The 19,603-nt window shown below is 31.3% G+C and overlaps 2 protein-coding genes across 7 annotated transcripts; both read right to left on the minus strand.

Annotated features, from left to right (window-relative positions):
- Positions 1–5,470: 5,470 nt before the first annotated feature.
- On the minus strand, positions 5,471–9,304 carry LOC124835112 (putative exonuclease domain-containing protein At3g15140). Its single transcript, XM_088110161.1, has 6 exons — positions 9,043–9,304; positions 7,579–7,781; positions 7,113–7,193; positions 6,585–6,701; positions 6,324–6,447; positions 5,471–5,977 (listed from the first exon to the last, which is right to left on the minus strand). The coding sequence occupies exons 1-6, from the start codon at positions 9,268–9,270 to the stop codon at positions 5,777–5,779; spliced, it is 954 nt and encodes a 317-aa protein (XP_087966287.1). The 5' UTR covers positions 9,271–9,304; the 3' UTR covers positions 5,471–5,776.
- A 2,507-nt stretch (positions 9,305–11,811) lies between these two features.
- Positions 11,812–18,118, minus strand: LOC148202470 (uncharacterized). 6 transcript variants are annotated; one of them, XM_088110643.1, is made up of 4 exons: positions 17,968–18,082; positions 16,223–16,428; positions 13,711–13,830; positions 11,812–12,798 (listed from the first exon to the last, which is right to left on the minus strand). In XM_088110643.1, the coding sequence occupies exon 4, from the start codon at positions 12,794–12,796 to the stop codon at positions 12,077–12,079; it is 720 nt and encodes a 239-aa protein (XP_087966769.1). In that variant the 5' UTR covers positions 12,797–12,798; positions 13,711–13,830; positions 16,223–16,428; positions 17,968–18,082; the 3' UTR covers positions 11,812–12,076. The 6 variants fall into 6 exon arrangements, with proteins under 6 accessions (XP_087966769.1, XP_087966771.1, XP_087966770.1 ...); XM_088110645.1 differs by having other exon boundaries at positions 17,977–17,995; XM_088110644.1 differs by lacking the exon at positions 16,223–16,428 and having other exon boundaries at positions 17,977–18,118.
- Between the last annotated feature and the right edge of the window lie 1,485 nt (positions 18,119–19,603).

The following is a 19,603-nucleotide window of genomic DNA, read 5'->3' on the forward strand; positions in this document are numbered from 1 at the left end:
CTTCCCTCATCCATCTCTGCGTTGCTTTTGTTACCTTGTTTTATCAGAAAAATTATATAAATATAAAAATACTTGACGTACTATAATTCATATAATTGTTAAGGATATATGAGTAGCGAAAAAAAACATCCGAGCTAAAGAAATCGAAAGAAATAAAGTCCAGAGAAAGATAAATGGATGGATGATTACATAGAATATCGAAAAATTGTGAGTTAAGGAGAGGTAGTTAAGGACATAGGAGATGATAGAGAAAGAGGAAAACTAAAAGAAAGCATTCACAAAACAAGATGAAATGAAAAGTTACACGGAGAGGATGATTAATATTGGGTTGGACTCCCCCATATATATATATATATATATCAAATTATATATCTAGTTCGATCTAGTTAAGTCCATTGTTTCTTACTATTTAACCTAACTGGTAATCTAACAGGAGAAGGTCTTTTAGGTAAAACAAAAAGTAAACACAAAAAAAAAGGAGAAAGTGTTTTTAAGTTACAACCTTCAAAAGAGAAAATTTGTAAACATATTCACCGAGTTACCTTGTGATTCCCGCTTCATTCACTATTGGATTGAATTGAAATTTTGACAACAGATTTGCGAGATAGGATTCTTCATGTTAACCATTAGGATCATCAATATGATGTTTGTGTTAGAATAATCGATCTCGCACGATTGCTCTATTTTAGGTTTTTCTTTTTTTATTCTTTATATTTGAGAACATTATTACTTTGATGTATTGACTTATTATAGATATTTGTTTGTGTTTTTTATTTGATCTTTTTATGCCTATATTTGATCTTAGTGGAGCTTGATTTACTAGCATGTACCAGTGGGTTTTTACTTATCACATTGAAAGGATTTTTCCATGTTAAAATTGTTCTATTGTGATTATGATTGCCTTTTTCTATTACTGTAACTCCTCATAGATTCTTACAAGTATTGAGAGCTACATACTTTGGTATTTTTGGTTGTTTTTATTGTTTTCCTCCATCAAGTAGAAGTAGTTGTTGCAAATGTGAGCTTAACTGCTGTGAATGTGAACGATTTTTTATCGTTATTCTAATGATTATGTAACTTTTTCTAAATTTTCATTTTGGAATAAATTCAAAAGGGATGAGAAATATAAATAGGTGATTTGTATTTGAAATAAAGGTAACAAATTGTATTTACAACAAAAAAACACAATTAGAACACCACAGGACAATGACAATGCTCAAAGAAAATGAAAAAAATATATTTTCCAAGTAAACAATTAAACTATAAGTATGATTTTGATTATCCGGAAGTTGCTTAGAGATGGTCAAATAAGCTAACTCATGTGCGTATATTTCTAAGCTTGTTTCCATGTTAAAAAAATGACTTTGAATATCCAAATGAATTGATAAACAAGCTAATAGATTATTAAACATAAGTTTTTTGAGTTCTAAGCTTGTGTCTTCATTTTCTATCATCTTGTCTTCCTTTCATTGGCGATGCCATGATTTCTTTGAAACCAAATCTTCCCTAGGCAGCAAAACAAAAAATGTCAGTTTGTATTTTCTTTGAATGACAAATCAGAATGCTCTCTTCTTTTTATCTCTTTTTTTTCTCTTCTTTTTCTCTCTTTTTTTATCTTTTTCTTCTTTCTCATCTCTTCTCTTTCTCTATTTGTTTTCTCCTCTCTTGCATTATTTTCTTTCTCTTCTTTTTCTCTTTTTTCTCTTTCTTTGCCCTATCTTTCTTCCATTTCTAAAGTGCTTCTTTCTCGTGGACTCTTTGAAGCTTTGGTTCTTATCTTCTTTTCAACGCATCTAATTTTTGCAAAGTCATTTCTTCTTCATCTTTCAAATATAGAATGAGTTCTTGAGGTCTTCATTAGTCATGAGACTTTCATTCCAATTAGGACACTAATGAGTTTCATGCCCATAGCCTTCACGTTTAGAACATCTTATAGCACTTGATTTAAGTTATGGGGAAACATTTTTGTCATGTTTATGCTTCCTTTTAATACTAGAAAATTTTCCATTCAGCTTTACAATTCTCGACTCCAAGGCATTGACATTCTCCACCAAGGCCCTACGAACACATAACTTCTAAAAGGATTCCTCTACTGGAACATGTTGCATTGTTCAATATTGATAAATCTTGTAAAAGGTTAGAAAAATAAAATAACATAATATATTTAGACCTGAACCACTCGTCTAGTGTTCCACTTAAATTTCACTCGTATATAACACTTATAAGCTTTTTCTTGAATGTACTCTCTTGTCTTTTACAACTCAATTTCCCTTTAGCATTTGACAAAAAACTCCAGTAACTTACGCAAAGATGAACAAACAATGTGAAAAATGGTACGAGATCTAAATCTTGACTCAAGAGGTAAAAAAAAACAAAACTCTAGACAAAAATATAAAGAATTTTAAAATACATAAAACAATAAAAATAGAAAATAATAGGACTATTAAAAATAATTAAATGAGACAATGCAGAGACTCTAAAAAAATACTAAATATAATTCAATAGATTAACCATCAGAGTAATAATTGTGTTGGACTCTACAAATTTTTTTTTACTCTTAACTCCTTACTTTTTTTTTCTTTTCTTTTAATATATATTTGTTTTCATTTGACTTGGAAACACTATTCTTTTTCTTTCTTCAATTTTTCATTTCAACACACAAATAAAGAAAACTAAACAAATTGCGCTTCAAACACCAAAACTCATGCAAGATTAAGGTAAACAGTTAAATAGGATTACAATTAACATAAAACACAAAAGCAGATAATTTTCACAAATCAAATGTAAAGATGTACAATTTGAACAAAGAACATGAAAAATTAAAAACTCAATGAAATTGGATAAAATATTGGGGGTTTTACTCCTTATAAAATTCTAAGAACAACGAACCAAACATAATTTCAAAACAAAGCACCGAACACAAACATTCAAGAATTTTTAGTTTTTTTTTAATATGATAGAAAATAAGATAAAAAAGGATATTCGAACCAGAACATTGCTTTAGATACCAGATGATACGATCTTTTCTAGGAAAAAATACGATCGCTTATGAATTTGAACCCTTAAGAAGCATAACAAAAATAAATCAGAGTAGTATTCGAATAAGACAAAGATGGGGACATCACAACTTGGTAGATTAATAAGTCAAGGTAAGATTCATCGCAAAGATGTCAATCTTTTATAAGAATCAGAGCTCTAATCCAAGAACCAAGTGAGCCCTCTGTCAAAGAATCAGAGTTCTAAAAGTGTTTATATATGTATTTGGTACCCCTATATATATGCACAAATTTTTAAGCCACCTAAGAAATCCTAAAAGAAAGTCCAAAGCCCATAACACATAAAAATAACTGAAAACAAAAATTACATACGCATATTTTCGCCTAGCGATGCCCGCTCGCCCATCGAACACAAACTAGCTCACTTAGTGAATTTAACGTTATGTAAAATTAAAATAAAATTATAATTTATTTAATTTCCTAAATTATTCTTCAATTTTACTCATGATCATGTTATTTAAGTTTCCTCTTTCATGAAACATTACAAGATTTCAAGAGACGTGTTTTTATCTTTAACTATGTCATAGATCATTTGAATTACAAATGTTCTTCTTCAAGTTCTTCTCATATATGTTTAGTAGATAGTTCTCTACTAATATGTACACCCGACACAAAAGTGTTCTCAACCTAAATATACTCGGGCAAAGCGACAACATGTCGGTGAGGGCATAACCGATATGGTTATTTATGATTAAGTTAAAGTAATGGTTAAAATGTATTAGTCAGCTTAATCAAAGTAATTAAGTACGTGGATCAGACCCATTTAGAAAAAAATTCCATAAACATGGTATAAATAACACTATATATGAGGTAAATTAATTATATTTCATTATTACAACATTTATTATCATCTAATACATTTGATTGACTTGAGTGTTAGAGTGACTTTTGCACACATACTCCATTTCAATCTTCTGGAGACGAGAATGTAAGACATACCGGCTTGAAGATGTGAGGCTAAAGGTTGGAATGCGTAGAAATTGTTGTTAGAAAATTTTTATGGGGGTATATTTGATCTTACAAGTGTCATTGTTATCAAATTAAATGTATTCTCTTTCATAATTACAAATGAGAATAAGTTATTATCTTCATTTTATGTAGGTAATATAATTAGCTAATGATAATTACACCTATGTGATAAAATCGTGATTTTTTTTATCTGAACATATAAGGAGAGAGATGTGGGAGATGATCTTTATATTTGATTTTAATTAAAATCATAGTAAATTGCTAGGATAAATTTTACTATCATAATGTGTTGTGTTCTTAAAGCCTGAATTATGAAATAATATATATAGCATGTCTTTGGTATTTTAATCTATTAGTTTTTCATATGAATCTTAGCATATTAATTGTTTTAATATATTGCATAATGCTAAACTATTTATGTATATGAGGAATCAATATTTAATAAATGTTCTTGTAGTATGTAGTATGCTTGGATGAGGTAATTTAAGGAAATGATTTATAATTTTTTAGAGAAGAAACGAATTATTTGGATGACAAAGAAATTAAAATTTAAGAATTTTTATAATATATTTTAAATAAATAAAAGGTACAGAATTTGAAATTCACCAAAATATGTTGAAATTGAAATTCCACTCTCTCGCTTTGAATTCTCCTCACACTCTACACTTTGAATCCTCTCTCTCGTATTGCTCCCTTTGGGTACTCTCTCTCCATAATCGGCACTTAGATGCCATGCTCAACATCATGTTGGCATGTATTATATTCCATACATGATTATTGTAGATGAACAAGATATAAGTATTTTTAACGTTATTAATTATAAAAAGATTTCAGATATTGACATATCTCATAATGCTCCTCTAGATTTTGTTACGTACATTCAAACAACATGTTATATGCATAAAAAAAAGTCTTCATCATTAACTTCAATGGATTTGGAAGAACATATTTAAGAACGATTTAATAATAATATAGATGAATTTAATGTTGTATTCTTATTGTTACTATTTGTGGTTTTTAGTTAAAATACAAATTAATGTTTGCATTTTTCATCATCATTGCATTTATGAATTAAAAACACTAACTATTATTATGTTATTAATAATTTTAAAAAATTAAATACAAAATAAATTAGAAAACCAAAAAAATAAAATCACGTATGATGTGAGATTTCTCATTTTAGACATAATTTAAATAAGATCATATGAGATCTTGTATTTTTTGTAAACCAAAAAAAAAACAATTGTGAAAATCTCAGTAAAATCTTAGATGATAAAAAAAAACAGAAAAAAAAAGGTAAATTAGTTCGCACTACAATATCATATAAAGAAGCATGTAGCTCTTTTTAATTGATGTTTTTCAGGCTCTAAAACCCACCATACTAACAACATTTAGAAGCAGCACATATAAAATTTATATTATTCATGTGGTCCATCACAAGAAAATTTATTCAATCCATCCATTTCAAAAATACAAAAGAGATATATAAAATCAACTAAATCTTGATACGTTGCACATGCATTATAACCGGACATTTGTGCATTTTTCTTCATGACATAGGAATCACAAAAGTAACACACATGTAACATTTGCTTCTAGAATCTTTTTTAAGTTCATCTTTTATCTAACTGGGTTCAAAGAGTCAGTAAGAATGAACTAGAGTTATGAAACTATAATCCATAATCTGATCATTGAATAAATTACATGATTAAAAGTATTAAACAAAGTTAAACAGGTCATTGAAAAGGAGATTATACAATACGGTTCTTGAAAAGAAAACTGACTTTCTGAAGAGAATTAGGATTCCTCCTTGCAGTAACCTGAATGAGTGCACCATCAAGAAGCATGCGTTGCAGTACTCTTGCTATGTTCATACTGTCATCAATGCCAAGATGATGACTTCCCATCAATGGTATTTGCAGTTCCTTCATCATTGTAACCATTCCTGTGGCCTGTTACCCGTTATAAAGAAAAGCAAACAATAAGTTATACATTAGGATTAAGAAAAATGAAGGTAAAGAAAAAACTTGAATCCTTCTCAATTAAGATGAATCATGCTCAGTTAAATCAAAGGGGCATTGTAATTTTCATAATTTCTTAGGTTAACAATTCAAAATCTAAACCGTAAGTTGATATTAACTCTAGCACCTATCTAGAGTTGCCGCCCTAACAAAACATTTTATCAAAAATGAGATAAAATTTCCTTTGAAGCATTTGCCCTAAGTTTTGTTGTTAGATGGAAAAATGAATAGATTCTATTATGGTCTTCTGCCAATTTTGAACATTTAGAGAACTTACCCTCCTATCATAAAAGTTCAAATAGACATCTTTGAGATTAACCCACTCCATAAAATATGGAGGAAGCTTTATCTTTGACACTTCACATTGCTGAAGGACCTTAGTTTTCAAATCCCAATTTCCACTGCAAAAGCAAAAGATTTTGATGTAGAAGAACAAATTCTGTTATTCTAGTTCCAGATATACAGGGCAGAAACCGATGCATCATTAGAAATAAAACAAAAGAGATACAAAAGTTAAACCATGAGTAATGATATTTACCATGTTACAAATGCTGCTCGATTAAGTTCTGCACCCATCCACAACTGATTTTGCATCAACCAAACTCCAAACTGCTGAATAACTTCCGTAAATGGGATTGCTGTGTCATGCCAAACTCTGAAAAAATAATAATCAGTATGGCTATAGTGAGTGGATCGTGATGCTCTCATACCATGTTAAGAAATTGACTTAGTCTAGTTCAACTTCACAAAATTAGTTTCAACTCCACAAAATTAGTTTGTAAAGTGAGATTTGCACCTATTTATATATTATAAATTGATTTTATCTCTAGTTGATGTAGGACTTCCAACAATTTCAAACCAGAAATATCTAAAAATGTTACTAAAAGCAGCAGCCATAAAAATTACTATTACTTATCAATTTATCAAATAAATACATATGGGAGGGGAATTGGAGGATATATTTGTTTTTTAGATTGTATGTGACAACAAACATGAAAACAGAGATTGCATGTGGATCAGAAGTATGAATCAGGCTAGATTAGTAAAGGCAGATTAAGCAGCATACCTGTGAACTCCAAATTTCCCATATTTGTTTGCAATGTATTCGTTTATTCTCCGTTCACTCATTTTTGAGGGTCTCACAAACCTGTTAAAGGACCCATACAAAAAGTAAATTGTAAGATAAACAAAAAGTAATGGTCTTCATATATAAACTATATTTTTAAATTCATGAGAAACTAACCTATGAAGCCAAAAATATTAATATCATGAGTTTATGGCTCACAAGCCATAAGGGTTCAAACCTCGAGACTACAATTCCATTAAAGGTATAAATAAACTATTAAAAAAACTAGCATCCTAATTATATCTTTGTATAATTTGATGTTGAACCCACAAAAACATTACAGTCTAAGAATGCAAATTATATTCATTTTAGAAGTATATAAAAGAACAAGAAGAAAAACAGAATATCTCAGGCAATGACTGAACACTGCACCTGTTAGATATGGTATAAAGTGGCAGATCAAAACCTGTGGAATATGTCTTCAACTTGCAATGTTTTTGCACTAATCATTAGAACTGGAAACTCAAGAATCTCAACCCTACCCTCTAAATCAAGCACAAGGAAATAGTCTAGATTCTGAGGACGTATTTTGTTCAACTCAGCATTGTCAACTTTAAGCCCACTGGAGCAATCATGATTAAACGTCTCAAGGTGGATAGGATCATCCATCTGAAAATTTGAAGAAAAGAAAACAATAAAACTATTTTTTTTCCGCTGCCAAGGCATCATTACACCAAATTTAATTTAACATGACATGACAAAAAGATGAAGCTGATTCCTATCTAACAATATCATCTTCCAAACCTACAAGTAAATGACTTAACTAGCTATCTTCCGGCAAAGCTTGGTTCACACCAAAACTTCAAAACAGAAAGAATAATGTAATGCACCAGGTTTCTCCACAGAGCACATTATTTGGACCTACTCAAAATCATACATGGAACGGAAAAATTGAACAAAGGCATGGACATGGAATACTTTTGCATGTTCATTCTATATAAAATACATTCATTTGTCATTCAATACTTTTTCATATTAAGAGAGATGAGTGAATGTTAACCATAAATCACAAAGTTATCTGACTTTTTTAATTGACGTTGTGATACAGTAACTCATGTAATACAAATTCCAGGAACTCCAATCGGTTCGAAGAACAAAAGATGCACGAAACTCTAAAAGGAAAGAGTTTTGAGGATATTCATTATAGAGAATGAGATACAGAAACAGAGTCCTCCTTTATCCACCACAAATTATTATAGACCAGTGGAAAGACATACAATATTAAACATACTAATATAACTATTATTAGTATTATTATTATAATTATAAAAATAAATACAAATAGTATTTTAAAATTTTATTATGGATTATTTTTATTTACTCTTTAAATAAACTTTTTACCATAAATAATCATTTTAATCAAAAAAATAATCAATTTTAAAAAAAATGATTAAATTAATTTTTTTAAACGTCATTTAAAAAATAAAATTAAAATAATTAGTTTAATTTAAAAAATAAAATTTGGAAAAAAATATGTATACACAAAAGAGAACCCAACATTAATTAAGTGACTCACAAAACTAATTAACTAGCTCTTAAAATAAGTATTCTGACACGATGTTATTATCAAATAATTTTTCTAAAAATCAATGTAAGGTGTCTAATTCTTTTTCACACCCCTTCTTCCCTCCCTTTCATTCACAAATAATTCTCTTAACAGATATATCCTCTCTGTAGATAATAAGGCGTTTATCAAGTGTGCTACAGTGTCATGTCATTCATTATTTACCATTGAAACAATTGATCAAACACATGCCATGCAAATCAACAGGGGCTCCCAGAATAATTCAGAGCTTAAAATTTGAACAGCAAAAAGTTACCCATAAACCGAAATGAAGTAAAAGGTGATGGGTCATAAAAAAGTCATAACCTTGGCGCATTTTCCCTGGCAATGGTACAAGCACAAGGGTTTCCAGTGCAAGTGGAGGTCGTGGAAAGAAGGGGTCTGGGAATTGGAGAGAGAAGCAGAGGATGTGAAAGAATGCGTTCGATGAAGTGCAAGGTTGGCAGGCTGTAGAGTAAGAGGAGAGAGGGACAAAAACATTGGACTACGGTATGACAACATCTTTGCCAAACATCCTCTCGGAAGCGCCATCATTCTCTTCACTGGGAGTGAAATGTGGATTGCTCTCCTTTCAAACTATATATTTTCTCTTTTATATATATATATATATATATATATATATATATATATATATATATATATATATAGACACACACATACTCTTTTCTAGTGGAAATATGGAGTATTTGTACACAACTTTTGTGATAATAAAATAAATAAATGTAATTAAAAATATTATATAATTAATTTTACAATAAAATTATTATAAAATATTAAATCACAATTACAATAAAATATATGTTTTGCTATACAAAATATATCTATTATACTATAGAGAAAAAAACGTGTTATTTTCTATTTTCCTTAACTTAATTTTTTTAAACAAATATCTTTAGTGTTAAATAAAATAAAAGTTAAGTTTGCAAGCTTCCTTATAAAAACAATAAATTATTATCAGTAACCATTATTCCTTGTTATTTATTTTAATTACAGAAAAAAAACGTGTTATTTTTTATTTGTCTTATTTTAAATTTTTCTTAAACAAATATATGTAGTCTTAAATAAAATAAAAGTTTAATTTTCAAACTTACTTTTAAAAATAATTAAATTATTATGTGTGAAAGAGATGACAACTGTTCTGAGCGACTTTTATTATTCTCAATTTAGTGAAATTTTATTTTTATAGTCATTCTTATTCCTAACGGATGCGTACACAAATTTTGTTTCATTCTTATATCTGAAAATCATCATCTTCATATTCATCTTCGTCCAAGCTTTCTTGTTGCTTTAATATCAATAAATAATTTTTATAATAAAAATGAGAAAAAAAAGTTGTTCGTACTTTGAAATATTAAATATGTTCTCTAAAAAACGATTATATTGGTCAAAGATCCTTCTTTCCCAAACTATTTTCTATACCTTCATATATTAGCTTTCTATTACTCACTATTCCTCCAGCACTCCGAAACACCACCGTGCATAAAGGTTATCATGACACTTAAGTGAGTAATTTGGTTAGAGTTTTGCCATCAAATTTCAATTAATATTAAAAGTAAAAATAAATGATTATTAATGTCATATTTATAGATTTTAACCTTGTTGATGAAGGGTTCAACAGGATGATAATACTTTTATGGTCTGTCACCCAATAAACTCACTCACACAATTATCTACTTTAGGCCTAATTACCTATTTCGAACTCAGTTACATATTTCAAGCCTAATAACAAATTTCAGTTCATCCATTCTCTAAGTTAGAAAACTTCGGTATCAAGTATCTGGATTGGGATACCCGATCCTCGATACTCGGTATGCCAACATGTCTTAGGTCTATAGTCCTTATTTAGAAAGATTAAAGAACTCTTAACCCTACCCAATACAAAAATGATATTATCAAATATTCAATATTAAAAAATATATTTTTTTAACATCAAATATTAATAAATAAATTATAACTATATAAATATTAAATTAGAGTACCAAATAATAATTGGATAAAATTGATTAATCATATAAAATATTAAACAATTATATGTAACTACAATCTCATAACAACAAAAATATATATTAATTTTACAACGTTGAATAAGAATAGTAATGCAGGTCGACTTGTCTCCACTTTAGCTAATCCCACATTTGGTATACAAAAAGCTGGCTAGACTAGCATACACATAAGAAATATAGGTTAATTCTTCTAGGTCATTCCATATAACATTTGGTTTACGAGCTTGCAGGGTGACACATATAAGGAATTATTCTTTATAATTTTCTCAATAATATTTTTATTTTTATTTAATTAAAGGATTAAATATATTTATAGTTCCTAAACTTGGACACAAACTTGGAATATTCGTTCTTGTTCCAAACTTAGATACATTTTGACAATCAAACTTTAAAAATGAATAGATATAATTTTTTCAAGCCAATGTTGTGTTGTTAAGTTTTTTTTACGTATCAAATGGTGTTCTAGGGTGATATTTGAGGTAGAACGTGTGAAATAGTGTAAATAACTCAAAAGTCCACTTGAAAGACCATTTAATACGTAAAAATATTTATATTTTAACATAATTGAGTTAAAAGGACTATATTTATTTATTTTTAAAGTTTGAGGACGTAAATTATTATCTTCTGTACTATGGTAGAGTGTGAACCTTATTTGTAAATGTATAGTTGTGAAGCTAAACTCCAATACAAGGAGTGATTATTTTATATATTCTCTCAATTGAGAGCTTTCCTTTTGCCCTTTTAAAAAACTATTATTATGTAGTCTTGAGTGACTTTGTATTCTTAATCAAGAGTGACCTTGTATACTCATGTTTAATCTTATGGAGAGATTACCAAATAACTTATAATAACATTGTATAATAATATAATCCATTAGTAATAGTAATAATAATACTTATATACATAGTACAACTATTTGCAATTGCAAAGAAGAATTAGACATAGTCTAAACTTATTAAATATGAAACAACCTGTTCAATGTTGCACTCTATTATGCGAGAGTCTAATTCTTTCAGTTATGGTCCAAGCATTTGTGAACTAAAATTAGATTTCATCGCTCTGAGAAACAAGGGCATAAAATAAGAACTAAAATCATGTATGTCCTGTGTTTTCCTTTGTTTCTCAATCCCTTTACACAATTTTCTTGATAACAGGCAGCTTTGTATAGAACAGATGACAATCCTATGTTAGAAAGATAATTCAGGGCTTCTACATTGTTCCAAATAAAAGAAATATCAACATTGAAGCGAAAGAGGCTTCGAACTCTTAAATACTAATACTTGACAGTAAGCATAATTGACTGCACAATCTTAAACCTACAAAAAACTCATTGAACACTATGCATTTCTACTTAATGACAAATCAGCAATTTCAGCAACAAGATCGTCGATTGAGCTGTCCTTCATGTCCATCCATTTCACTGGATCATCAGAAGATGATGGCACTGTTTGAAAGGAATTCTCTGACAAGGCTTTATCCAACTGTTTAACCAGTTCACCTTCTTCAGATGGAATATCTAAATCCCAAATTTTGAAGATATTGTCAGCGAGTTGCTCCGTCTCATAAGAGGAAGAATCCAGATCAAGCCCAAAATCAATAGTTTTCTCCTCCTTCAGATTTTCATTATAAGTTGGCAAAAAAGGATTGAAAGATGGCAAGTTGGCACTTGTTTCATCATCTGGAATTTCATCAGTGCTGGTTTCTACTAGCATACTTAATGAGTTAACATTATACGTTGAAGACGACTCAGATAAACCTCTCCCGTCAGAAGTTGAAGATTGCTGATTAAGTTCCACAGAAATACTTTCAGAACTGATACGGTGGGGAGGAATTTCTATGTCTTCTCTGGAAAATTTAGATTGGGAACTAATAATTTCTAATAAAGCACTTTTCAAAGGGACCCAATCAGTTTCTGAAATATCAGAAGAATCTTTAACTAGGCAGGAATCAGCCCAAGCAAGATCTTCCGGAGAAAGAAATTGATTCTGCCGAGGAGCTATTGAATTGGCAATGGCAGAAGAAACTGAAATTTCATTCTCTGCTTCTTCGACATCCATTGCTACAAGTTAATAGAAATAGATGTAAGCAAAAGAAAAAAGAGTAGGGCCGTGTGTGGACGAAACTGAATCAATACAGTAACTTCTTTCATAAATATGGCCATCAAGGTCATGTTTTCAAAGCCATGAATAGTCGTTGACATGAAATAGCATCTAGTGACAACAAAGATATGAAAAAATAATTCTATGTTCCACATCCATTGTTGCATTCACCAATATTCTTGCAAGGAAATCCATGGAACAAACAACCACATATCACTTCCAAAATTGATAAACCCAATCTAGATGCTACCGACTAACATCAAAGTGTCGAGATGTTGGTTTTCTATTGAATGATGATCTTCATAGATTTACACACACAACAAAGAAAAGGTCCCACACGACTGCATAAGATCTTCCAAAACGATACAAAACTATAAATAAAGATATACATGTGATAAAAAGGCATCACGCAGGTTATGGAAATCTTGTAATTCATGAACATTGAACTAAACTTAAACTGAATATTCATATTCATAAATTTACATGTCATAATCAAGGTAGTTGAATCAGGATACGAAGTATCAACAGGAAAGCCTATTCTATGAATTGTGGATTGAATCATATCGTGAGTCCTATTATTCATTATCAGTAAAAATGGTATATGTATGTGTGTGTGTGGAAGAATTTAAAAACTCAAATTCATGATCAATAACTATTTAGACTTGCCCTCCAATCAACTATCTTTCAACAAAAAAACTCTAAGCTGCAGACGATTCATGAACAGCGCAACCCAATTAACTATTTAGAATAAACAAAATAAACACTGATAAATAGAGGACTTCAAGACCTCAGGTGACACACTTAACCTTCTACATGTGAGTTTAAAAAAAAAAAGCCATGTAAATTTTGAAGGCCGTTCACAAGTCCCATACCTGAATGTTGAACCCAAATCACCACCTTCTATCCCTAATCAACTCACTAGATACAACTTCTCCCACGTCAAGACCAGAGTACCCTCAATGAGTATGCAATGGATATGTCACAACACAAACCTGCAACAAATAAGGAAGCTGTAATTGCCATTGTCATGGTCTCTCCAACATTATCATCATCACACGTTCATTTCCATTGAAACACCACAATGCCAAAATGGCAGGATTCATTTGGAGATCACAACTCATGCCATACTTTGTGTGATACATCGGACAATTCAGACACAAAAACAATACTCATCACGATTCACATTGCCAAGCTTCCAAACTATATGGAATCAGTAGTATCATATTGTATATTGTGCAATACTAAATACTATGGTCATAACTAATAGGTACAAAACAGCTATAATCAGTCACATAATAAAAACCATAGGAAACCGTATTAAAATGAAAAAAATTGGAGAATGAAAAACAAAAATGTAACATTAGGGCAAATAGAAGGGAAAATAAGAAACTGAGAAATAAGGTCAAGCAAAGAAAAATCAAAACTTACAGAGGCGAACAATGGTTGGTAGATACCTCAGTTTAAGCTCTGAACAGGAGAAGAAGCTAAGTAGGAACAAGAATAGGGGAAGAACAAACCCTAGGGATGAGGGAGTTACCACAATTTAATCTCAGAACAGGAGAAGAAGCTAAGTAGGAATAAGAATAGGGGAAGAACAAACCTTAGGGATGACGGAGTTAAGTAAGAAAGTCTGTAATCAAAAGAAATATACCATTTTTTCTCATCTCTGGAAGGTCAAGAAATCTGGGTTTCAAACTAAAATGTAAGTGCTGCCCCCGAAATGCAACACACAACAATATTGACAAACCACAGAACGTACAGTTGGTTTCCTAATCAACATGACACGCAAGACAAACTTGATTACTTAGAAAAACTTGAATCAAACTGTTGCATCTTGGTGAGGCTATGATGACCCAGCTGAGCATGAATGAGAGAGGGAGTATCCAATACTATTCCAACATGTGGAGATGTCCTTTGATGATAAAGACCATAAAACTTAGACCTAGTGCCAAACATCCATTGTGATCTCTAGTCCTATAAACAAACAGAATCTTCGTAAAAAAGATAATACAATCTTCTTAAGAATGGGTGAGACGACTAAGGAATAATAAGTTAAATGAAGACTCAAGAACATAAAAAACATTATCAATAGATAGAGAATAAAATAGATAAATAATACCAACACCATGTGAGGAGGCCCTAGAGCCATTGGTCATAAGACAAATAACCTGAAGTAGGCAAAGAAGAGAAAAAAAAAAGTTTATTACCAGTAATGTGATTTGTGGCACCTAAGTCTAGAACCCAAAGTCCAGGAGAGTTGGAGTGAGTGAGGCTAGCAAATGCTGAATCTGTGTGACTAATAGAAACAATGGAGCCAGAGTTCTAACGATCTTCATAGAAGTAGTGGAGCCTGAGTTCTAACGATCCTCATATCAGTTGAGAAATTCATTAAAGATAGCATGCTATCCTAAATTATCGGATAAAGTGGGAACCTAATCAGACGGTTGTGAGGGAGCAGCTTGGGCAACCACAACAGATAAAGGAGGATGACCATGTAAGCATAACACCGATCAATTTTGTAACCGAGCCTGCAACAATGTTCACACTTGTGACACCCTTTGTCTGGCTTGTGAGAGCGATTGCAATCATCACGCTAAAATACTAATGCAGAAGAGTCATCAAAGGTTATTGTAGAAGGTATTTTAGTGGTTGACTTACCCAACACACACAATAGGGTGAAATAAGTGGAAGTAAAAGTAGGCACAACTGGAGACCCCTAGAATTTGGTCACAAACATGTGAATAATCATCAAAAAGTCCATGTAAAGCCAACAACATGAAGAACTTTGATCATTGATCTAGTTATTGAGAAGGAGTGAAGGCAAGAGACAAGAGGTTAGAGGTAATAATTCATTGAATTCATGGAGAAGAGTATGAACTTTATCCAAATATTTAGCCATTGTACTATCAAGACAACCATGAGCAACCATATTTAGGATATTTTGACAAACACCATAAAGATGTTGAGAATCATTGTGGACAATAGTCTAGCCTATTCCTAAACATCTGAGCATGTCTCAAGAACAAAATAGTTCTTTCGGTGATGAATGAATGTACAATGCATAATTGAGCATCAATTTCCAACCAACAAGAAAGCTCATTTTCAAAAATATTGGTCACTCTCTCTAGGCAAGATGATAAACATAACATTGACTTCTAAGCCAAAGTTTAATGTTTGATGCTCAAGTATCATAATTAGTTTTATATAATTTGTCAATGGATAGATGTACATTGACATAATTGGTATAGATGGGCGGATCAGACATGTAGCATCAAAAGATGCCATATTTAATTGTAGAGAGAGAACATAATTACCAGGAGAGTAAAACAACCCTAAAAAGAGCAAGAAAAAAATCCAACAAACTCAGATCAAGATGAAACTTACAAATCCAGAAAGAAGATGGAGACACGAGTCTGACACTGGTGGTCACAACTAGAGAGCAGGTTGGACATGTATGTGGCACGAACTGTTAGCGTGCTAGAGTTTTAATCGCCTCAATTTTTGAAGACGTGGTGGTTGCCTAGCTTTGACAATCACAACCATGGTGTCACCAGACCAAAAGGAGGCAGCGGCATTGAGAAAAACAATGGCTGGAAGAAAAAAAAGTTTAGGCAACCGTGGGACACTGGCGGTTGAAACAAACCTAAGAGCAATGCCAAAAATTAAAAGGAACAATTTTGAGAAAAAATTTAGCATTGGTGAACAGTGGGTTCACAGTTGAGGCAAGGATTAAACCTAGCTCTAGATACAATGTTAGAATAAAAGAGAGAGACATAGGCTGAATCTATAATGTGTGTAGAGCATATAGAGTTACGCATTTATAAATAAGAAAATACAAAGAAATGGCCTAAGCCCATTACATTTACAGAATTAAATGGTTTAAGTGATGATTATATTTAAGGGTATTACTTATAATTCAAGAAATAATATTTTCAATGATGATGAGTGTAACTTATATTATGGAGGTTCAACCAGATTGCAAGAAGCAGCAATTTTGGTGGCCACTACTGTAATGCAGTCTGCGACAGCTCCACTCCACTAAAGAGCACTATTGGCCACTATGTACATAGCAGCAATAAAAATAATGCAACCAAAATTTCTATTTTCTGTTGAAAGAGTACAATATGAAAGGGGATTAAATAATGAACTGAACAACCGCAAATTATACTCTTATTCAAACCCAGATCTCAAAAGAGTAGAGCAAGGTGAATCCTACTTATGACCCGAAATCTATCAAAGCTAGAAATCACATAGCATCAATTACATAGAACAAATTACACTAGTGGCCTAAAAAATCAACCCTTCAGCAAATCCATTCGAGCAAGGACCTTTTAAATGGTTGGATGCAACAATCACCAGACAGAGATATCAGAACTTGACTACCAAAACTACATCTCAGGCCATCCAGATTAATGCTAAGATGCTACGCAACTCTGCCGAAAGGGAAGCTACACACAATTTGTTGAAGAGTCGTTGTCACTTAGTTCCCTGTGTATGTACTTTACATGACTAAATTTGGCAATCAAGTAGATGGAAAATAGAAGAAGATTTCCCCACCATTCAGAAATTCAAAAAGGGACTGAGATATCCTCTCTAAAGTCTACGCTCATCCTTCTCCATTTTGTTTGTTTCCTTATCCTTCACACTATCCAATACATAGTTGCTGCTTATAAAACATAATCCTATACATAGTTGCTACAACAACACTTAAACATTACCGCAAGCACCTCCCCCCTCTAAATTTGAAACCACTTAAAGTGTCGCAATTATTCTAATAATTTCCACGCGATAACAAAATTTACAACCAAAATTCATCACGCAAGAAAATAAAAAGTAAAAATTGAACATTTGAAATAAGCAAACAAGAACCCCACCGCCGCCAAAAAAAAAAGGGTTAGGGAAGTTAAACAAAATGTAAATTCAATTCCAACATTTTTTTCTCTAATGAGAAGAAAAAAGAAATAACTAATGGCTATGAACTTGAATTCGCTGTTTACTATCTCACCCGCAACAACAAAGATACAACAAATTACGCATAAAAATTAAAACTCAAAATCAAAATTTTCAAACCAAGATAAATAGAAATTGAAAACATAGAAACACAGAGAGAGAGAGGAAGGAAGAGAAACCAGTTTCACCCGCAAAAAGCAAAGGCGTCGCAACTAAGAAAGGAAGCAGCTGCAACCAGCGGGTCTGAGTCTACTACGTAAATGTGTATTCTTTTTAACTTTATCTAAATTACAAGACAACTGTGGTAAAGTTATAGCTAGCGCTATAAGGGAAAAATATATTCTGTCAAAAAGGAAGAATTGTATTTTTAGTCGTTTATTTTTGTTTAGATTAAGTAATCTAATTAATTTCCTATAATTTTAAAATGAGTGACTTTTGTTTAATGTTAAAAAAATATGTAAATTGGATCAATAATTAAGTTATTATTATTGTTTTCAAAGTTTGAAATTATTTAAATGATATCATTTTATCATATTATTTGGAAATCTAATTCAATAAAGTGCCAACATAGAAACACATAGAGAGAGAGAAAGGAAGAGAAGCATGTAAACAGCAGAAACCAATGGCGTCGCAACTAAGAAAGGAAGCAGCTGCAACCAGCGGGTATGTATATTCTTTTTAACTTTAGCTGATAAAAGACGGAAAATGCACCACAATACCGTATTTTTTTTTTAAATATCAAAATAGAACAGATTTTGAAAAAATTACAAAAATGGGTAAGTTGCAAGTAATACTCACTTTGTCCAAAATATTTTGAGAGTTAAGTTGGCACAACTTTAATTAGTTTTGGTAGAAGTTAAGTTCAATATATTTTAAAAATGAAATTGTGTCTAGTTAGTACTATTTTAGCTTAATTTTAATAGTAATTATATCAAGTTGACATGAATAGTGTTTCTATATGGATATGTGTAGGACCGATCGTCGTCTTCTTTCTTCTGACTTCTGAATCTTTTACTCCAAGTTTCTTTCAGTCCGAGCTGAGTGGGAGGGTACCTACAAAAGACACTCTGACGTTAAAGTTAGACGTAGTTTAGTGAATTGTTTATTACAATTGAGTATTTGGGGTCTAGTAGAACATACCTGACTTTTGGTTTTGACCTTATATTTATAAGTTATCTCATGGATCCTAAACTAGCACAAATCCAATAAAATATAAACAAACTTACCTTTAGATTCGGTTAGTTACTCATAAACAACTTATCAATATCTTTAATGAAATATCTAATTTGTATCTTATTATTCTGTTGTTGGACTACTGGCCCAATTTTTTTAGCGCCGGACCAATTATGGCCCAACATCAATAAAATCATTTAACCTGGTTGACCATTATTCATTTCATACTATATACTATACATATGTCCCCCAAGTTCGAGTTAACCGTTCGACTTTAGCCAAGGTTAACTATAGGACATATATGAGCTTGAAAGAGGTCGTTCTCATTGTATTGGAGAGCTTATTTTCAATGTGGTTTAAGTCGTTGTTCTTCTCTGGTCCAAACGGCGTACTCTAGGCCGAGTGGCGACTAATGAGAGTTCTTTATAGAACTTTTCCCATGTTGAGCAGTAGATGCTAAGATCCTGTTATCTGACCGAACCTTCTAGTGCGAGATATTTTCACTCACAAAAATATGCGTAAAGTAAACGCTGTAACATTTTATAATTTATTTCTATAACAAAAAGTTATTGGAACCTGACAAGGTTGAACCGAACAGTGAGTGATAGAAATTCTCTTGGAACTTTTTCCTATATTGAGCAG

The sequence above is a fragment of the Vigna umbellata genome, chromosome 3 (assembly GCF_029865625.1).
Source record: "Vigna umbellata cultivar VRB3 chromosome 3, Vumbellata_1.0, whole genome shotgun sequence".
In the NCBI taxonomy this organism is placed as follows: domain Eukaryota; kingdom Viridiplantae; phylum Streptophyta; class Magnoliopsida; order Fabales; family Fabaceae; genus Vigna; species Vigna umbellata.